Source organism: Sugiyamaella lignohabitans, chromosome B, assembly GCF_001640025.1.
Source record: "Sugiyamaella lignohabitans strain CBS 10342 chromosome B, complete sequence".
NCBI lineage: Eukaryota > Fungi > Ascomycota > Dipodascomycetes > Dipodascales > Trichomonascaceae > Sugiyamaella > Sugiyamaella lignohabitans.
In genome coordinates this window covers 639846-656347 of record NC_031674.1, presented here as the reverse complement: position 1 = coordinate 656347, position 16502 = coordinate 639846, and the positions used below count along the sequence as shown (strand labels likewise).

At 44.9% G+C, this 16502-nt stretch overlaps 4 protein-coding genes and 2 non-coding genes across 6 annotated transcripts; 4 read left to right on the top strand and 2 right to left on the bottom strand.

Annotated features, from left to right (window-relative positions):
- Window positions 1-1147: 1147 nt before the first annotated feature.
- On the top strand, window positions 1148-2953 carry AWJ20_2202 (uncharacterized protein; the record flags this gene model as incomplete). The annotated part of the gene is made up of 1 exon (XM_018879130.1): window positions 1148-2953. One exon carries the CDS (start codon window positions 1148-1150, stop codon window positions 2951-2953), a length of 1806 nt encoding a protein of 601 aa, XP_018737074.1.
- A 1390-nt stretch (window positions 2954-4343) lies between these two features.
- AWJ20_2201 lies at window positions 4344-4425 on the top strand (the record flags this gene model as incomplete). The annotated part of the gene is made up of 1 exon: window positions 4344-4425. It is a non-coding gene; the product is annotated as a tRNA-Thr (tRNA).
- An 854-nt stretch (window positions 4426-5279) lies between these two features.
- Window positions 5280-6266, top strand: ZTA1 (Zta1p; the record flags this gene model as incomplete). Its single annotated transcript, XM_018879129.1, has 1 exon — window positions 5280-6266. The coding sequence occupies one exon, from the start codon at window positions 5280-5282 to the stop codon at window positions 6264-6266; it is 987 nt and encodes a 328-aa protein (XP_018737073.1).
- A 107-nt stretch (window positions 6267-6373) lies between these two features.
- On the bottom strand, window positions 6374-7498 carry BAT1 (branched-chain-amino-acid transaminase BAT1; the record flags this gene model as incomplete). Its single annotated transcript, XM_018879126.1, has 1 exon — window positions 6374-7498. The coding sequence occupies one exon, from the start codon at window positions 7496-7498 to the stop codon at window positions 6374-6376; it is 1125 nt and encodes a 374-aa protein (XP_018737072.1).
- A 2110-nt stretch (window positions 7499-9608) lies between these two features.
- On the bottom strand, window positions 9609-9682 carry AWJ20_2198 (the record flags this gene model as incomplete). Its single annotated transcript has 1 exon — window positions 9609-9682. It is a non-coding gene; the product is annotated as a tRNA-Ala (tRNA).
- Window positions 9683-11981: 2299 nt separating this feature from the next.
- POL92 (polyprotein of L1-like non-LTR retrotransposon Zorro 3) lies at window positions 11982-15125 on the top strand (the record flags this gene model as incomplete). The annotated part of the gene is made up of 1 exon (XM_018879125.1): window positions 11982-15125. The coding sequence occupies one exon, from the start codon at window positions 11982-11984 to the stop codon at window positions 15123-15125; it is 3144 nt and encodes a 1047-aa protein (XP_018737071.1).
- Window positions 15126-16502: the final 1377 nt, after the last annotated feature.

Here is a 16502-nt window from a genome sequence, read left to right as displayed (position 1 = left end):
ATGGGTGGGTGCTATGGGTGACCTGTTATGGGCGAACAGATTGTGACTGTGTGGTTTAGAGTAAAAATAATAATAATATCGCGGAGTTGAAAGTGACGACATAAGTTGTGGTATGGCCTTCGTCATATGCCCGTCGTTTTTGTTTCTCTTGGATCAGTTCCGGATCATTCTGGCGAGGAGTAGCGGTTCATGCCAGGCAAAAATGAGCCAATCTGGACCAGGAAAAAGATTCGCTTGCTTCCTCGCGTGGCCAGCTTATCTGCAGGAGTATTAACGCAATAGGATCGAGCACAAGAAGCACACCTTCTGGAGTCAACCGGCACAGGTTGATTCCAGCCAAGCACACTTAAATTATACATACGTCCACCTGCATGCAGAAGCCTAAGACACAGCCTCGCGATGTTTTGCCTCTCTCGAATATAAACTAATCATGATCTGGGTAGTGTGCTTTCTTTTTTACTTTTCTTTATCGGTTTTTTCCTAAAGCTACTAGTGTTGGGGTGTTCGTTTATCTTTGCTATATAGCTGGACCACATCTCTTAGTTTGTCATTGTTTGATTTTTTCTGTAACCAGATTTGTTATCACCCAGGATTAGTGGCTCATCATTTGTCGCATATCCATAGATAAGACCCCGTGACTACCGCAAACTAGTGCTCTGATTATCTAAACTTCACAAATCAACCTTTTGCCAATACTTTAATATTAGTAGCCGGGATTTGGTTTGATTACACGAAATAGACTCGAGTGTTTTTTCAAACTTTGTCTAATATCGACTTTCTAGGACAAAGTTTATTTATTTATCTTTAATAGCAAACTGCTAACTGTATAGTTCAGTGGTTCCGTCCTGTTTCTTTCTGACTTCGCATTTCCTATCTATTGTTTATTAACTGGTGTCTTTGACTTTGACTGTTGTTTGTATTGATAACTTGTGATTCACTTCGAAACATCAACTACACCAGTATATTTGTACTTTTAGATTCAGTACTTGATTCAATTCTAACACCACTTCGACTATCGCCACCTCACTTCGGTCATCTGTTTACCTCACTTCGGTCATCTGTTTATTACAAACTAGTAATCCTTTATTTCTTTTAGTTCCCGGTAAAAACAAAAGTCAAAAAAACAATATCCACATCCACAGGCCAGATGGCTGCTCAATATGTTTCTAATATCTCTCCATTAAGACTCGTTTCTTATAGCTTCAGTGATGAGGGCGAGTTCCCCCATTTTGCTACTGTAGTCACTGAAAAGGCATCGAATGCTGCTATTGCTGCTGCTGCCGCCAGTGCTTCCGCTAGCTTTGGAATCAATACTTATTCAAATGGTACTAATCCTGGTGGGCCTGATGATCACATATCGTATCTGGACCTGTCTTTTCTGACTTTACAAGCAGTTTCTCAGACTGTAATTATATGTTTGTTTGGTTATTTTGCTGCTCGAGCCAAGATCCTGACTCCTGCTGTTCAAAGACAAGTGTCTATGCTGAATGTACAAATCTTCACGCCATGTCTGATTTTTTCCAAACTGGCGTCTTCACTATCACTATCTGCTCTCGTAGATATTGCCATTATCCCAGTGCTATTTGTTATTACAACTGGTATTTCTATGCTATGTGCTAAAATTACATCGCGTATTTTCCGATTCAATCTTCGAGAATCCAACTTCGTTACTGCTATGGCCGTGTTTGGAAACTCAAACTCTCTGCCAGTCTCGTTGACTGTGTCTCTAGCCTACACTCTGCCATCGCTTGCTTGGCCTGATATTCCCGACGATAACCAAGACGATGTCGCTTCAAGAGGTATTCTTTATCTGTTGATTTTCCAGCAACTTGGTCAGATTCTAAGATGGTCCTGGGGCTATAATACTCTTCTGGCTAAACCTAAAGACGAAGATGAGTTCTGTGAGGAAGACGAAGACGACGAGATAAGTAGCATTGAAGAAGGCGCTGTTGCTAATGAAAGCGCCCATGTTGGAACTGCTAAGAACAAGCACAGTGTCAACCGTAAACGTAGAAAGCAGAGAGGTGTCGACTACTCTGCTGTCAATGCCGATGACGTTGAGTCGCAACTTGGACCTCAAAAGAGCCCGGTTATCATCACTGAAGACAACGCATCTTCGCCATCGTCGTCATCGTCATCATCTGTAGTAGAGACTGGTTTCTCCACTCGTGTTGGATCTGAGAATGGTCTTGCCGAACTCGGTTCTGAATCAGCACCATTGATTGTTGGTGATGAAAATACCGTCTCACTGGCGTCACCCACATCGCATACATCGCATGTGGTATCACGAATCTCGTCAAACGCAACTGTCCTGTCACGTAATGACGAGAGTTGTAATGCTAGCACCCCGCTACTGCCACAAACACTATCACGGAAGATCATATCGTCAGTACAAAAGGTGTTCATGTCGTTTTTGTCGTTCATGAACCCACCTCTGTGGTCGATGGTGATAGCCATTATTGTTGCATCCATTCCTGCGGCCAAGCACGAGTTGTTCGAGACCAACGGTTTTGTCAACCATGCCATTACCGGAGCTGTCACACAAGTGGGAGGAATTGCCATTCCCATGATCCTTGTAGTACTAGGAAGCAATCTGGCTCCCGACGAGTCGACTGCACCCGCATCCAAGCGCCACAGCTCGATTGTGTTTGCCTCGCTCATCAGCAGAATGATCCTGCCTTCGATCTTCCTGCTGCCCATCATTGCATTGTCTGTCAAGTACATCAAACTGTCGATTCTTGACGACCCCATCTTCTTACTAGTCGCCTTCATCCTCACAATCTCGCCTCCTGCCATCCAGCTCTCACAGATCAGCCAGCTCAACGGCGTCTTTGAAAAAGAGATGGCTAGCGTGCTCTTCTGGGGCTATGTCGTGTTGACACTCCCGTCCACAATCGCTATTGTCGTTGCAAGTTTAGAGGTTTTAGATTGGGCTGGTACTACTCGTTCGTAGTTTATATAAATATATTTCATTCGCTCGGACTCGTGATCCCCTCGCTGCCTCCGGCGGCTGGGGCGCTGCCCCAGACCCCGTGGCTCCTCTCGCTGCGCTCGAGTCGGACGTGAGGGTCCCAGCAACTCCTGCGAAGCAGGAGCAACGGGGTCTGGGGCAGCGCCCCAGCCGCCGGAGGCATGTGGTCGTCGGTCCTACCATATCAGTTGTTCCAGTCTGTCATAAGTGGCCTGGTCCATGACGGTCGGGGTGTGGATTCTGCTCGTCGCTCGCGAGAGTGGGATTTGCTGGTCTTGGATTGGTTGGGGGAACATGGCCATTCGTCGGTAAACGAAGTCGCGGCGAAATGCTTTGTAGAAGTAGCCCCGGTTACCCACAGGGACTACGTATGCCACGTACTGGCCGTGAAACCCTCCCATAATGCATCCTTCTCGGGCGATTCGAATGAGATCTTCCCTATTTCCAAACGACAGGAGCATCCATTTCGTATTTATGGGATGTTCGCTGACTGGACCGTATGGTCTGCCTTGGCTATCATGTAGTTTATAAAGCTCAAACCCGCCCCTGAGAACTGCACCCAGCGCCGGCCAGTATGGTCTAGCAAGAACTGGGTTTGGTGGCATCACAAACTTGTCTAATGCTAGAATTGAGTAGTCTTTGCAGTCGGGATTCGGACATCTTTTGTTACACGAATCTTTCTCTTCCTCAGGCATGAAGTATGAGAAATAATCAGAGTCGTACTCTCCCGGTATATCTTCATTTTCATAGTCTCGTTCATAGCGATGTTCTGCTGGGTTCTGCTTATAACCAGCTTGTTCCGTTACTAGTCCTGTAACAATCGGCCTATTAGAAGCAGTTCTTTCTTCATATGATGAATCTCTCTCGACTTCTCCATCGACCTCCTCTTCGTCGTCTTCGTCTTCTTCGTCTGATCTTTCCGAACCCTCTTCCCCATCAGCTTGTGCTTCATCGTCTCCTTCTTCGTCTTCTGCGTCTCCATACTCCTCTTCGTCATAGTCTTCGCCCCATAGAAGCCGCCTCCGTCGTTTCTGTTGCTTATCTCGTAACTGCTCGAGTTGTGATATCCTGTCGCTCAACTGATCCAGTTTCGTACTTTCATCTTTCGCTGCTGGTTTCACCAATCCTGCTTCATTCTCTTTAGCCCCAGCACGTTTTTTGGCCAAGCTTTTTAATAATGCCTTTTGTTTATTATTTCTTGCCCTTGGTTTCACCATGTTCAGGTCATATATATATCTATTGGTACTAATTATCGACCCTCAATTGATCGTCAATAGGTCCCATAGAAATTCCCGTTACAATAGTCAAAACACTTGACACTTATGCAGCCTGGTCTTCTGTCTCAGAGCGCTATTAATGCGCCAGTGAGATTGCCCTTTTGGCCAAGTGGTAAGGCACCTCACTCGTACGATCTCGTCATGAGGCGATCGTCGGTTCAAACCCGACAAAGGGCAGTTTTTTTTTGCTCCAGGGGTAACTGCCTCCGGTGGCTGGGGCTCCGCCCCAGACCCCGTGGCTCCTGCTTCGCAGGAGATGGCTGGGACCGTAGACGGAACGACTCGAGCGTAGCGAGAGGAGCAGCGGGGTCTGGGGCGGAGCCCCAGCCGCCGGAGGCATTTATCCCCCCCACTCACGTTACCCCACATGAAAGATTACAAATCTTGAGCTGCAATTCTGAAATGTGGTGCCGTTGGGAATGGATTCTGTTGATTGAGGTGATTGAATAATGTTGCATTAAATATTACTAACACTTGGCAGACCCTGACGAAAAGGGACGTGTCGGTTGGTAGAACATTTATCAGCAAGACTTAATAATACAGTTAAAGAGAGTTACTAGCGCTGTTTATAGTGGCAAATCCCGATACTGTTTCTGGATGCTAGATTTGAAATACATATTGGCAGGGCCACTATGTCGGTTGAGCCGACATCGCTATAGTGGGCTCAACTTGCTGCAGGAACGGGATCGTGAAACACTCTATTGCTGTATCAGATATGTCGGGCCGGCGTCGTCTCTTTTAGTCCTATATCGATCCGGTGATCACCGTCAACTACTCCGGATTGTGAAATATCCAATGAAGATTACATAACGTCATTTCGATTACCCCAAACTTCACACACGCAATCGTGCGCCATAATTCGTTCTGTACTTACACTATTCTGTCAGTATAGATCAGTTTATTTGTATAAAATAGCATCAATTGGTCTGTAAATCTTCCATTCTATGTTAAGAACTGGATTAAGAACTACTCAAACCGGCTTAAGAAGATTATCGCTAGTCAACCGTCACTTTACTTCATCATCTATTAAAATGGCAATTCCTACTACTCAAAAGGCAATTCGTATCCACGAGACTGGTGGACCCGAGGTAGTTAAGCTGGAAGAGATCCCAGTTCCAGAAATCACGGAAACTCAAGTTTTGGTCAAGAATGAATATGCTGGTGTCAATTTCATTGAAACTTACTTCAGAAAAGGCATTTACAAGGCTCAATTGCCTGTAACCCTGGGTCGTGAAGGTGCTGGTGAGGTTGTTAAGGTCGGTTCTAAAGTCTCTAACTACTCTGTTGGTGACAAGGTTGGTTTTGTTGGCAGTGCTTTTGCTGAGTATGTCGCTATTGAAGCTGTTGGCAAGGCCCTCAAGATCACCAAGATTCCAAAGGGACTTGACACAAAGACTGTTGGTGCTGGTCTGATCCAAGGTTTAACTGCTCTTGTGCTTACTACTCAGTCTGTAGCTCTTAAGAAGGGTGATTCTGTTCTCGTTCATGCTGCAGCTGGTGGTACTGGTGCCTTAATTGTTCAACTCGCTAAGGCCTTTGGTGCTACTGTCATTGGAACTACATCATCTGCAGAAAAGGCTAAAATCGCAAAGGCAGCTGGTGCTGATCATGTTATCAACTACAGAACTGAGGATGTCACTGCTAGAGTCAAGGAGATCACTAATGGTGCTGGTGTTACTGGTACTCTTGATGGTGTTGGAAAGGATACTTTCAACATCTCTATTGCATCTACCGCCAATAGTGGAACTGTTGCTAGTTTCGGTAATGCTTCGGGAGTTGTCCCTGAGTTCTCGCTTCTTTCACTTGAACGTAACATCAAGGTTCAACGTCCCTCTCTTTTCAATGCTCTTACCACAACTGAAGATTGGGAGGCTCTTACCAAACAGTTCTTCGATCTTCTTCTTTCTGGTGATCTTAAACTTGACATTAGCAAGGTCTATCCCCTTGCTGAGACCTCTCAAGCAATCAGTGATCTAGAATCTGGTAAGACCACTGGTAAGCTTGTTATCCAAATCTAAATATCTATTGTCGTTACAAACGATTCATTAGGCTGAGCCTAATGATTTAGCTAGAAATTATTTGGATTTTGTAGGTGAATGAAATAAATGCAATTTTAAATATATGTCTACTGAGCAGAGGCAACAGGGTGGCTCCAGGGGTGCTCAACCTTGCTCCACATGATTTGAGAAAGAGTCTCCTTGATATAATGAGCATAATCACCACTAGTTCCGATACTCATAGGAACTGAGATGTCCTTACCGGCGGGAGTGCGGATGGTTTGAACAGGAGCAATGAAATAAGCAGTACCAACAGCAAAGGCCTCAACAAGTCTACCTTCGTCAGAAGCCTTCTCAATGTCAGAGATGGTGAACTCCTTTTCGTTGACCTCAACACCTTCAGAAGTATACTTGTTTCTGAGAAGCTCGAGAACCGATCTACGAGTGACACCAGGGAGAATGACTCCGGTGGTGAGGGGACATGTCATAATCTCGTCCTTTCCAGTCTTCTCGTTCTTAATGACGGCAAAGAAGTTAGCACCACCTGCCTCAGTAACAATACCCTCTTCACCCATAAGCCATAGTACTTGACTAAAACCGTTCTTAATGGCTTCGTTGTTGGCCTTCAAAGTTGGGCCATAGTTGGCACCTAACTTGGCGTAACCGAAACCACCCTTCCAAGCTCTGATTTGATCTGGTGGGGAAGAGCACAGCTTCAAGGGAGCAGCATTAAGTTTGGGCATCATGGAAGCCATAATCAAGAATTTGGCTTCAGTAGGAGTGGTCAGACCCAAGTGGGCATTGGTTCCCATGACCATGGGACGAAGGTAAATGAATGAACCAGGAGCAATGAAACGAGCTTCCATCTCAACGAACTTCTCCAAAAGAGCAAGAGCAGCATTGGGTTCTAGTTGAGGCAAACTGGCTCTAGCACAAGAGTCGTTTAATCTGTTAATGTTGTCCAAAGGTCTGAAAAGTGTGACCTTCTTGCCATCAAAGCTTCTGTAAGCTTTCATACCTTCAAAACAGGTGGTGGCATAGTGAAGAACTGATGAAGCGGGGTCCAAAGATAATGGGCCATAAGGATGAAGAGAAGGAGTACCCCATCCTTGATCAATGGTCCACGTAACTTCCAAGAGATAATCAGTGGCACGAGACGAGGGGAGGTCCGAGTGGTTCTCGAACTGGGTTGGATTGGGGTGTTTTTCAATCACAAGTCCCTTGGCAGAAAGTTCAGAGTAAGTGACAGTCATTTTTGATTTATCTTGAATTTCGGTTAAGAAAAAAAATAAGATTTATGTGCAGGACTGTGGATCCATTTGATTTATATGAGTTTGACGGAATCAATTTGATAAGTAATTCCCGAGCATGTCAAGGTAGGGAAAAGTTTGCATATGTCGTCGATCACGGTTGATTTTCGCTTCTTTAAACCTTTAAAATGCTATTAATGTATGCATGCAGAATTTTAAGACGATGCTAATTACTTTTTTTTGAAAATTTTGAGATCGCCGTTTCCGTCGACAACCGTTTCAAAAGACTCATAAGGTCTGACTAAATACAATAAACAGTCATTCTGTAGAAGGACTAGATAATTCTGTTACAGTAAAATCGTACCTTGAAATATAAACGACTGCAGTGCATGACTGAACTAATCCGGAATTTATCGGAAGTCCTCTTCCCCGAGGCGCTTGGTCTTATCTCCTCAAATGATTGTCTTAGAAGTTACAAGAACAAACCATCAAAATGGAATCCCTGAAACACAGAACCAGATAAGAATAAATTTATTTATACATTCTTGATATTCAAGCTGACGAATGCCGGTGGCAGATACAGGGTAGATTGTCAATTTCCAATGGATCTTTTGAGTCCTATTTCTATTCTGTTAGATAACATCTCCGTCAAACACTGCTGATATAGGAACATTCTTCTTTATTTCCGGTGATTTTAACAACCATTATGCTCGGTTGTAATCATGGTTAATAGCTACTATTTAAATTCCAGTAATCAAGTCTTAATAACCTGTTCCGCAAGAAGTGGTCAGCTTTCATGATGGTATCTCTTGGGCATAGGTGTGGTAGGAAGAGAAAGGCTACATTTCTTCGATGTCGCTACATATTTTTCTGACTTGTGTTTGATATGCCTATCGTTGAAATCAATAGCTGAGCTGCTGATGTTCGAGTGCACCTATGTCCGGCTTGGTTCCACTTCCAATCTCAGAAACAGTCATGGCCAATTTGCTTTGAAATTTATTATACGTAGCATCGTCTGACCGCCTGTTTGTGGCACCTAAAGATATTCTTTCAGCTGCTCATCTTGTACTAAGAAAAAGGGCCTCTAACCAGTTCGCCTTGTAATATCCTGGTTTATGTTTCTTAGCAAAACTGATATTGCTAGCAAATTATAGTGAAGGAGGTGGATAAAGAGGTGAACTCAGCTGTGCCCGTCTGTGGAGATCGTTCTGCAGATCGGATATTAATCGAGACCTGCAATGCATGATATAAGATATAATGCATTGATAGATTAGATGCCTAGAACTGAGACGGTAAACAGTTTTGCAATAAATTAATCAATAACTATATCAAGTCTATTATGTTGGCTCAAAGGGTTTATGCTAGAAGACAAGGCGCTAGTTTAACTTTTATGATTTCCCTGTAATGAATTCTTTACACATGTACAAAGGAAGTTGAGTGCAAAATAGACAAAATAAAATCAACTTCTGCCAGGTATATCTTTTTTTAACTTACCTACGTTCAATGGCTGAATAAAATATTTAGCCAATTTCTCTAAATCTCAATTGGTATAAATATCTACAATTTCTCACTTCAAACAAACTGATCCGTGCGTTTGCATGGCCTGTATATGCAAGATTATCTATCTTATAGGGGACTCGTCGTGTGATCTAACTCTTGCTGGCTTGTGAAACAGGAAGCATTTACTCACTTTTTTATACGATGGGAGTTAGACTGTGTAATGATTGAGCCAAAATGGCTGCTCTCAACTGACTTCTCTTTTCGTCTACATTTGATAGTAACTTCGATAGGATCCATTTGATCTGATCAACCATTTCAGATCTCTATAGTTGGTGGTTTCGGACATTCTATACTTACGATGACCAATTAGTCAAAATAAAAGAGAGTGGGAAGGCTAAAATGGGGACAACTAGGAAGTTCATAAAGCTAGCTGTGTCACAGTACTTTCGGGAAAACTATCGTTAGCCGGAGAAAACAGCTAGCTCGGGTGTAAATTCTGGAAAATTGATGTATGCTGGTTATTCCATGCCATTATTGGCACTTGGGTTGGGTGGACTCAGAGTGCAAAAAACAAAAAGCATCTCACGTCAGGTTCACAATGAAAAAAAAAAAATGGACGAATCCGGAATTGAACCGGAGACCTCTCGCATGCTAAGCGAGCGCCATAACCAACTAGACTATACGCCCAATTTCTGGTTTTGATTTTGCCTAGTTCTATGTCAGAATATTTTTCTCAATTATCTCTTTTTCTTTTTGACGACCCTTCTACCCACTATCTACCCTTTTTGTCTCCGTAATAGATCCTTAATGGTTGTTGAAGACCTGGGGTTACATATTGGAAGATACATTGGTAATATGCACCCTATTTCAGGGACATAGGCACGAAGAAAGCAGGCAGCAAACAGGATGCAAGTTTTTGATTGAATTTTTAATAATTGAATGGTCATAAACACCACGAATAAGACCAGAACAACGCGAAATTCAAGCCGACCTTTATTTCAGTTACTTGACAACCCCGAGCGCACCCGCACTCAGCGGTCTCCGGACGTGATGGAGCCTCAAGCCATGGAGGAACGCGCAAGCAACGACGCAATGGAAAACGCGTCGACGCGCTCACCTCCCTGGGATGAAGTAACCGACTGCTCTGAAGCCGAAGATGAATACTTTGAAGCCACCCCGATTCCTACTGAGCCTGAAACAATTAATTTGGTGAAGGACGCCGCGTCTATGGCGGAGCTTGCGTCAGAAATTGAGAAGCTCAAAGCAATCAACAATCAACAAGCCGAAACCAGCAACCAACAAGCCAAACTCCTTAAACAACAAGAAGAAGCATTTAAACAAACCAACAACCAACAAGCTAAACTCATTAAACAACAAGAAGAAGTAATTAAACAGAGTAACGCCACTATCAACAAGTATAATACCGCAATGGAAAGGATTAAGAAGGACAGCGCAGCCAAAGACAATGAGTTGATAGCTCTACGTAAACACGTAGCCGCAAGCGAGACTAAGCACAAAGAGAAAATTGCCTACCTAGAAGAACGCCTTAAAACGGTAGAGAAGAGTCAAGAAAGCCTCGCGACTTACGCAGGCAAGATGGTGCGTGAGAGTAATTCTCGTGAATTTAAATTCGCGGAGCAGACTGCGGCAACTGAAGCTCGTGTTCAAGCCAAAGCTGGCCTCATGCGCCGAGAAGTTACCCATGCCAAGAAATGGGTAGCAAATAAACTTCAATCTGTGGATCTAGCAGCAATAATACGCGAACAGGAGGCGGTCGAAGCAGCCCAGAAGGTTGCCAGTCTACCAGCCCGGTCTAATTTCAAGGTTGTCAAACTTGGACCCGACGTACCTTCACGCAGTGAGCTGGTAAGTAAACTTAATCAGCAAATGGGTGAAGGGAAATCGGTCGTGGCTCTTACGCTCACGCCCAAGAATAATGTCAGAGTCCATTTCAAAGGCGATATCCCTGAGAAGTTTACAGAGACTATTCAACAGTACGGTGAGGTCATAGATAACACCCCTTGGTATAAGTGTGTAGTCCATGGAATCCCGAAGGACACCAACTTAGATGAATATCAAGAAGAAATCGAGTTTGCGAACGATGTGAAGTTGGCAAGCCCTATCCGGTGGCTCACGCCCAAAAGAATGTCCGACCCCACGACGAAGGCTATGTCTATAGTTATCACTCTGGTTTCATTGACTGAATGCAACAAGCTTCTGCGTTACGGTCTCCTGTGCGCCGACATGAAGCGGAGAGTTTACCCGTGGCAGGCTGCTAGCGACAAACGCGGTCCAATCCGACCGGTAACTCTCATCCGACGTCCAGGACAAAGTAGTGCCGCTTCTTCTGGCACTCCAACTCAGTCTCCACTGACTGCCACTTCCCAACACGCTGAATCTCTCAACGGTGCTTCCTCCAACAAGGTATCAGATCCCACTTCGGATTCTTCCACTTCGCCTGGCGAACCTGACAGTGCCGCTTCTTCTGGCACCAGCCCAGGACAAAGTCGTGTCGCTTCTTCCGACACTCCATCGCAGTCTCCCCTGACTGCCACTTCCCAATACGCTGAATCACTCAACGATGCTTCTTCCAACAAGGTATCAGATCCCACTTCGGATTCTTCCACTTCGCCTGGCGAACCTGACAGTGCTGCTTCTTCCGGCACTTCATTGCAATCCCCACCGACTGTAACATCACAACAGGCTGAATCCCGCAATGCGGTTTTGTTAGGAGAGGAGTCAACTTCAGATTCCCACCCTCCGCCTCGCGAACCTCAGAGCGCTGTTTCTTCCAGCACCAATACGTCGCTTCCCTCGTTGGTTGCCCTTTCACAACACGTCGAAACCCTCAGTGCCGCTTCTTCAGGCACCACTTCGCCTAATGAATCAGAGAACGAAGTTGAACGACAATAAGCTGACCGCTCCTTTGCGAGTAGCCCAGCTGAACTGCCAAAAGCAAATATCGGTAACACACCATGTCCAGGACATGTTTGCAGACTTCGACCTACTTCTACTCCAGGAGCCGGGTCTCAACCTGGGACAGCACCCGATCCAACATAGTGCTTGGGTAGCCGTCCACACACAGTCCCAGACAGGGAGAATCAACGCAATAACTTATATCAACAAGAGAATATACGGCCAGTCTCAACTGAAAATGGTGGGGGAACTCACCACCGAGAATGTGGTAACTATCCAAATTGGTCAACTTTATATCACTAACATCTACAACCGCATAAGCGAAGATATCCACCCAGTGGAATATTACAAGACTTTACTTCCTCAAATTCCAGAACTCATTATTATCGCAGGAGATTTTAATCTTCATCATCCCATGTGGCAGAGCACTGAGCACGTCACCCGAGAGGCAAATAGCTGGGCAGACTGGGTTAACGACAATGGACTCCTACTAGCTACGGTGCCGAATGTTCCAACTCATATTTTTGGCAATACGATTGATTTAACATTCACAACCCCAAACATAACCATCACGCCAGAGAAGAGTGAAGATGTAGGCTCCGACCATTACCTTCAGAAATGGAGGATCGACACCAATCCATTAGCCATTGAGTTGCTTCAAACCTATGGTGGAAGGTACAATTATAAGCGGGCTGATTGGGAAAATTTCGAGAAGGTTTTGAACTCCCGAGCGGCTATGGTAACCATTCCTAAGGAACTCCGGGGCTACAGCAATGGAAAATCTACACACAAAGTCGCAGACAGATACGCCTCAAAGCTTATTGGATTGCTCTGTAACTGTTTGGATGAGACGGTGCCAAAATTGAAGATTGTTCCTAGGAGCAAGAGGTGGTGGACACCTGAATTACGACAGGCCAAGCGCGACGTTGGTAGAGCTCGAAGACGAGCTCGCAGTAAGCCCACTGAGGAGAATATAAGGCTGCGGCAGCAAGCTAATGAGGAGTATGCCTCTAAGATTCTAGAGGCTAAGAACACCACCTGGAACTCATTCCTCGCCTCACGTCGTGGAGGCGAAATTTATGACGCACATAAGATGATCAAACCTCGCGAACAAGAATCGGTAATGCCCGCCCTCCGGTTGGAAACCGGCGAATTGGCTCAAACATTTGAAGAGCAGGAAGACGAACTTTATCGGGGATTGTTTCCGCATGTCACGCCGTCGACGAGAAGAGTGCTCAAAGTGGTCAAAACCGGCCAATGGAAGAGCCTACGTACGCAAGAAATCGAAGACGCCATACGCGATCAAGCGCCTCACAAGGCTCCCGGGCCTGATGGAGTCAAAACCGTCGCTATCAAAAGAGCGTGGGTAGTGAAACGCTTCCGTAAATTGCTGAAGGGCCTTCTAAAGTACTGCATTAGAGTTGGCTATCATCCAAAATGCTTTCGAGAAGGAATCACTGTCGTTATTCCCAAACGAAAGCGAGATCCTACATTGGCGCGGTCCTACCGGCCGATTACACTACTGAGTACACTAGGCAAAGTTCTGGAGAAGATTATGCAACGTCGACTGACAGCTCTAACCAGTGGAATGCTGCCAGTAGATCAGTATGGTGGTCGCCATGGCTCCTCCGCAGTGGAAGCAGCCCACAAGCTTGTGCATCACGCTGAAAAACGAATGAAGAGGGGTCAGGTTACTTCAGTCCTTGCCATAGATATCAAAGGAGCTTTTGATCACGTCCACCGGGACACGCTCCTCGACACTATGGGGGGAATGGGGCTACCTACAGCAGTGCAGAACTGGGTTTACCAATTCATGAGAGGAAGACGAACAAGCCTGGTGATTGATGGGAAGCGTACCAAAGAGCGTAGAATAGCAACGGGTATTCCTCAGGGCTCGCCCATATCCCCACTACTATTCCTGATATACACGAGCCCGCTATATCCGTTGATCAAAAGCATGGGCGGCAAAGTCATTGGATTCATTGACGATATCACCATCTATGTATCGAGCACCAGATACGCAGAAAACACGGCCAAGCTGAGCAATATCTTGGCTCGATGCCATGAATGGGCAACTTCAGCACATGCGTTTATTGACTACGGCGAGAAGCTGGGATTCATGCACATTGCGAAACGTGTAACTCCAAAGGGGTGTAGGCGGCTCATACTCCCCACGGGGGAGAGAATTCAGGCAACTGGCTCCCTAAGGTTATTAGGAGTCACTATAGACCGCCAACTTAAGTTCGACGAGCACGCTAAATCAGTAATCAGCAAAGGCCAGTCAGCGTTAAATATCATTCGTCGCTTGGGAGGAGTTACTCGAGGAGTAACTGGCGCTACCATGAGATGCCTCTACAAAAGCTGTGTTAGGCCGATACTCGAGTATGCCAGTCCAATTTGGTACAATCGAATCGGCAAAGGATTAAAAGAGGCTATCCAAAGGATCCAAAATGCAGCTCTTCGAAGTATCTTAGGGGCCTACAAACCAACGGCCATTGACAGCCTCCACCGAGACGCGGAAATCCCCCCTGTTGAGCATAGAATGCTGGAAACCGAACAATATTATTTAGTACGACTCCATCGTGACCTTCATAGGTATAACCCCCACCGCATTCGAGCTAGAAAGCTATATTCTGGAACCATACTGGGTGACCGATTGGATGAATTGTATAGGACAGTTGAAGCTACGGACATCAAAAAGGACAGGTACAGACTTTGGAAACCCCCGTGGGCTTCCAGAGACAGTGAAGCCATATCCAAAGCAAGCAGCCAGAAGAAATCTATACGCAAGGAAATTAGATCACAATGCTACCAAAAATGGGAGATAGAGTACACTCAGTCGCCGAAAGGAGCTTTTTACCGGTCCTTCACAGCTCCCCGGCTCTACTCTACAAAGCACGCGAATGCACTGCGACCTTTTCTTTATGAAAGTCCGCGAGGAGAACTAAGCAAGTTGGTTCAGTTAAGAACGGGTATGGGTGCAATGGGCTCGTTCTTTCAGAGATTTCGAATCAGTAATCGTAGATATGATTGCCGATGTGGAGTTGAAGAAACGGTGGAGCATATCCTCCGAGACTGTCCACTTACTGAAGAACATCGACAGATCCTCCGCGAAGCATCCCGTGAGTTGGATCTACCATCTCTTCTTGATACCCGAAAGGGTCTCAAAGCGGTCGCCTCCTTCCTTAAGGCGAATCCGTCACTTTTAAGCTAAGATAGCACGTTCTCTAAGGAGAATTAGCTAGCAGCGGTTTCCCCTGACCACTGGAGTAAATACTAAGGTTACTCAAAGGTGTTCAGGTTTTCCACTGCTCGGAAAGGGAGGTTCTGGGGAATCCGGCCTATCTAGCGCACATGTTGAAACCAACACGAAGGTATAGCCTGTAGGGGGCCAATAGTAGAATAGTCCTACTATCATTACGAGAGTATAGTGATATTGTATAATTGTGTTAGGACTTTAATATTGATTAATTATTATTATTATTATTAGCAAACAGGCCAGTAAAACTCAATAATGATACAATCATCAATGGCATAATAATAATAATAATAATAATCAATATTAAAGTCCTAACACAATTATACAACAACATTAAAAATATTACTATACTCTCGTAATGATAGTAGGACTATTCTACTATTGGCCCCCTACAGGCTATACCTTCGTGTTGGTTTCAACATGTGCGCTAGATAGGCCGGATTCCCCAGAACCTCCCTTTCCGAGCAGTGGAAAACCTGAACACCTTTGAGTAACCTTAATATTTACTCCAGTGGTCAGGGGAAACCGCTGCTAGCTGATTCTCCTCAGAGAACGTGCTATCTTAGCTTAAAAGTGACGGATTCGCCTTAAGGAAGGAGGCGACCGCTTTGAGACCCTTTCGGGTATCAAGAAGAGATGGTAGATCCAGCTCACGGGATGCGTCGCGGAGGATCGGTCGATGTTGTTCAGTAAGTGGACAGTCTCGGAGGATATGCTCCACCGTTTCTTCAACTCCACATCGGCAATCATATCTACGATTACTGATTCGAAATCTCTGAAAGAACGAGCCCATTGCACCCATACCCGTTCTTAACTGAACCAACTTGCTTAGTTCTCCTCGCGGACTTTCATAAAGAAAAGGTCGCAGTGCATTCGCGTGCTTTGTAGAGTAGAGCCGGGGAGCTGTGAAGGACCGGTAAAAAGCTCCTTTCGGCGACTGAGTGTACTCTACCTCCCATTTTTGGTAGCATTGTGATCTAATTTCCTTGCGTATAGATTTCTTCTGGCTTCATCAATGGCAAAGAATATATCCCATATTTTTAATAATCGGTCGAGTAGATATAACCACAAGAACATGATTAAACCCAAATTGAATATATATATATATATATATCGTAGTTCCAGATGCCACACAGAAAACTCAAGCTAATAATAATAATAATAAATCTTGTTTAAAGTCCTATACTATACATAATTAATACAATTCAAATAATTTCAAATCCCATCATTTACACATTACCAGGAGGACTGCTCACTTTTTTACCTGATTACAGGCTGTTTACTTTGGCTTTTTTGAATTCAATATTTTTGACGCCACTGGATTCCCCATTA